At 54.9% G+C, this 4,292-nt stretch overlaps 1 protein-coding gene across 1 annotated transcript in view; it reads right to left on the bottom strand.

Moving 5' to 3' along the window:
- Positions 1-2,513: 2,513 nt before the first annotated feature.
- Positions 2,514-4,292, bottom strand: part of LOC102386468 (meiotic recombination protein REC8 homolog) — a 2,729-nt gene continuing 950 nt past the window's right edge. Inside the window, exons 3-8 of the mRNA XM_006036540.1 lie at positions 4,094-4,169; positions 3,767-3,881; positions 3,475-3,529; positions 2,956-3,029; positions 2,650-2,743; positions 2,514-2,566 (exon numbers count right to left, since the gene is read on the bottom strand). Coding sequence (XP_006036602.1) covers positions 2,514-2,566; positions 2,650-2,743; positions 2,956-3,029; positions 3,475-3,529; positions 3,767-3,881; positions 4,094-4,169 — 467 coding nt within the window. The remainder of the gene's footprint in view (positions 2,567-2,649; positions 2,744-2,955; positions 3,030-3,474; positions 3,530-3,766; positions 3,882-4,093; positions 4,170-4,292) is intronic.

Below are 4,292 nucleotides of genomic sequence, written 5' to 3'. Positions count from 1 at the left end.
AAAGCGCAATTGGAGTTTCAGCTAGCAAGGGGCAAGAAGGTAACAAGAAAGGTTTCCACAAGGATGTTGGTAGCAAGAGGAGGATCAGGGAAAGTGTAGATCCCTTACTGAATGGGGGAGGCAACCCAGTGACAGAGGATGCAGAAAAGGCTGAAGTGCTCAATTGCCTTTTTCACCTTAGCTTCACAGGCAGCTCCCAGACTACTGTACCAGGCAGCACAGTTTGGGGAGAAGGTGAGTAGCCAACAGTGGTGAAAAAACAGGTTAGGGACTACTTAGAAAAGCTGGATATGTGCAAGTCCATGGGGCTGAACACAATGCACCCAGGGGTGCTGAGGGAAGTGGCTGATGAGATTGCAGAGCCACGGCCATCAACTTTGAAAATTTGTGGCCGTCAGGAAAGGGCCCAGACAATTGGAAAAGGGAAAATATAGTGCCTATCTTTAAGAAAGGGAAGGAGGAGGATCCAGGGAACTACAGATCAGTCAGCCTTACCTCAGTCCCTGGACAAATTATGGAGCAGATCCTCAAGGAATCCATTTCTAAGCACTTGAAGGTGATAAGGAACAGTCAGCACGGATCCACCAGGGGTAAGTCATGCCTGACCAGCCCGATTGCCTTCTAATATGAGAGGACTGGTTCTGTGGATGTGGGGAGGGCAGTGGACATAACATACCTTGACTTAAACAAGGATTCTGATATGTGGGATTCTCCCACAGCATTCTTGCAAACAAGCTAAGGAAGTGTGGACTGGATGAACGGACTGTAAGCTGGATAGAAAACTGGGTAAAGCATTGGGCTCTGAGAATAGTAATCAATGGCTCAATGTCTAGTTGGCAGCCAGTAATCGAGGGGTTGGTCCTGGGGCCGGTTTTGTTCAATATCTTCATCAACGACCTGGAAGATGGCAGGTTTGCAGCAAGTTTGCAGATGACAGCAAGCTGGGGAGAGTAGTAGATATGCTGGAGGGTAGGGCTAGAGTTCAGTGACCTAGACAAATTGGAGGGTTGAACCAAAAGGAATCTCATGAGAATCAGTAAGGAGAAGTGCAAAGTCCTGCACTTAGGATGGAACAATCCCATGTAACAATACAGGCTGGGGGCTGACTGGCTGTGCAGCAGCTCTGCAGAAAAGGACTTGGAGGTTACAGTGGACAATAGGCTGAATATGAGCCAGCAGTGTGCCCTTGAACAGCATCCTGGGCTGTGTTAGCAGAAGTGTTGCCAACAGATGGAGGGAAGTGATTCTCCCCCTCTATTTAGCACTGCTGAGGCCACATAGATTCATAGATGCTAGGGTCAGAAGGGACCTCAATAGATCATCGAGTCCGACCCCCTGCATAGGCAGGAAAGAGGGCTGGGTTCAGATGACCCCAGCTAGATGCCTATCTAACCTCCTCTTGAAGACCCCCAGGGTAGGGGAGAGCACCGCCTCCCTTGGGAGCCCGTTCCAGCCCTTGGCCACTCTAACTGTGAAGAAGTTCTTCCTAATGTCTAGTCTAAATCTGCTCTCTGCTAGCTTGTGGCCATTATTTCTTGTAACCCCCGGGGGCACCTTGGTGAATAAAACCTCACCAATTCCCTTCTGTGCCCCCATGATGAACTTATAGGCAGCCACAAGGGCGCCTCTCAACCTTCTCTTGCAGAGGCTGGAGAGGGCCAGGTGCCCCAGTCTCTCCTCATAGGGAGTCCTGTGTCCAGTTTTGGGCCCCCCACTATAGAAAGAATGTGGACACATTGGAGAGAGTCCAGCTGAGGGCAACAAGCATGGTTAGAGGGCTGGGAAACAGGATTTATGAGCTGAGGCTGAGGGAACTGGGCTTCTTTAGTCTGGAGAAGAGAAGACTGAGCGGGGATTTAATAGCATCCTTCAACTATCTGCAGGGTGGGTCCAAAGAGTGGTGGTAGATGGCAAAACAAGGAGCAATGGGGTAAAGTTGCAGCAAGAGAAGTTGAGGTTCGATATTAGGAAAAATCTCTCTCCTGAGAAGGGCAGTAAAGCGCTGGAACAGGCTAACCAGAGAACCTCAGACCTTGGAGGTTTCTAAGACTTGGGTAGACAAAGCCTTGGCTGGGATGATCCAGTTGGGAATGGTCCTTTAAGCAGGGGTTGGACTAGATGTGACCTGAGGTCCCTTCCAAACCAAACCAGCCACATGCCTCCTGTGACACCCCCAACATATCCTACAACATACCCTCCATAGGCCCCTAACTCCCCTGTTCCCCTATAACCCTCATAACCCCCAGCATAGCCCCCTAATTGCTCCATGCCCCCGTAACTACTTTTCTGCTCCCTGTAACCACCCCTATGCCCTCCTAACTCCCCACGTACTCCCCATAGCCACTTATATACCCCCTAACCCCTTCTCACCCTCCTACCTAACCCCTGGTAACCTCCCTGCCCCTATTACCACCCTAAAGCCCCCTATAATCTCCCCAAAGCTTCCTGTAACCCCCATAACCTCCCATATCCCCTGTAAGCACCCCCATGACCCCACACCTTCTAGCCCCTGCTTACCGGGTGGGGGAGGAAGGCTGGGGAAGTCCCTCGGGCTCCTTGGGGGGCTCTGTGGGGAGAGGAGGTGAGATCAGGCCAGGTAAAAGGGGAAGCCCTGATCCCTGCTCCCCCCCACTCCAAACCTGCACTCACCAGCGGGGAGCGGGGGAGGCAGCAGGGCCTCATCTTCCAGCTGTGCCAGTAAGGCCAGTTCCCGCGCTGTCACCTCGGGCAGATCTTGCTCACCCTGTGGTGGTGGGGGAGGGGGGGACATCAGGCCGAGCCCTTGCAACCCCCCAGTTCCCCCCACCCAAATGTCTGGGACCCCCTCAAACACCCCCAGACACCTGGGATCCCCCAAACCTGCCTGGATGACAGGGAGACCTCCATCCTCCCTGCCCAGATGCCTGGAAACCCCCCAGACACCTGTGTCCCTGCTCCCCCCACCCCCAGCCACACCTCAATCTCCAGCAGGGTGATGGGCTCGGGCTCCCGCAGGGTGATGGCTTCAGGTGACACTGTGAGTGGGGAGGCTGCAAGGAGAATGGGAAGTCAGGACAGCACCAGGAAACTGGGACCTGTGGGCACCTCTGCATGGACACCCAAACCGGGTTGAGCAGAACTGGTGGTACTGGGCAGACTAGGATTATACTGCAGAGTGGGGGGGCTACTGGTCTGACTCTGTAAGAAGCTCCAGGATATACTGGGACACCACCGATACCCAGCCACACCAGACTTAGCAGCAGAAGTGGTAGTACAGGCAGACTGGGATTATGTTGTGGGTGGATGGTGGTCTGACTGGGAAAGGAGTTACTGGTTATACTAGGACACCAGTGATGGCAAAGTGGTGGTTGAATGGTGGCACTGAGAAGCTGTGGCATACCATGTCTGGGGGGGCCTGGCAACTGAGACCCACTCTATGACTGGGCTCACGGCTGGGGGCAACTGGAGCCACTGGTTAGACTGGGCCACACTTACAGGGCGGCTGTGGGAGAGGCCGCTCGGGTGTTGGGGCCTCCAGGAGATGGCGGATCTGGGGGGAACAGAAGAGGAAAGGTGTCACTGCCAACCCCAGTCATTCCACCCCCTCCATAGCTATGGATCTGCCCCCCTCCACACCAAGCTTGCAAAGTAATGAGAGCATTTCTAGGTGTGGTCTGCTGAATAAATTTACATTAATAAAATGACATCTCCTGTCTCCCGAGCGTTGTCTCGCTCAACAACCCACTGGTTCCCTGATCTAAGGGTCTGGGGCAATGGGAAGCCGAACCTGGGGGATGCAGCGGGGGCTGGGCAAGGGCGGCTCCATCACTCCAAAGAAGGGCTCAGGCGCATCTTCCAGGGCTTCCATCACTGCCAGGTTGTCAGGGAGCAGCAGCCCTGGCCTGGTGTGGGGGGCAGAGCAGGTAGGTGAGGGCTCCATCCACCTTCCCCCACCCTACCCATCCCCGTCCTCTGGCCCCCTAACCCCACCCCTCCCATTTCTGCCCACCCTCCAGGGTCCGGTTGAGTTGAGGGGGACAACACTGGGTGATGTCCCACAGGCCTGGCCAGTGTCTGGAGTTGTGGGGTGAGGGTGGGGGGGGTCCCCACTCACTGCTCCAGGTCGACCATGTCGATGCGGATCTGCTGCTGGGAGCGATGCAGGCGCTCCAGGGTCTGCTGGATCTCTTCTGGGGGGAGCATGGGGTCAGGGGTCACTGTGGGGTCAGGTATTGAGCCAGGAAGGCATGGTGGGATCAGGGGGCACAAGTTCAGAGGAGGTGGAGGCAGAAAAATGGGGTCACATGGGGGGG

This window comes from Alligator sinensis, unplaced genomic scaffold, assembly GCF_000455745.1.
Source record: "Alligator sinensis unplaced genomic scaffold, ASM45574v1 scaffold128_1, whole genome shotgun sequence".
Lineage (NCBI taxonomy): Eukaryota > Metazoa > Chordata > Crocodylia > Alligatoridae > Alligator > Alligator sinensis.
The sequence above is the reverse complement of the archived record's forward strand: the minus strand, read 5'-3'. Positions and strand labels throughout refer to the sequence as shown.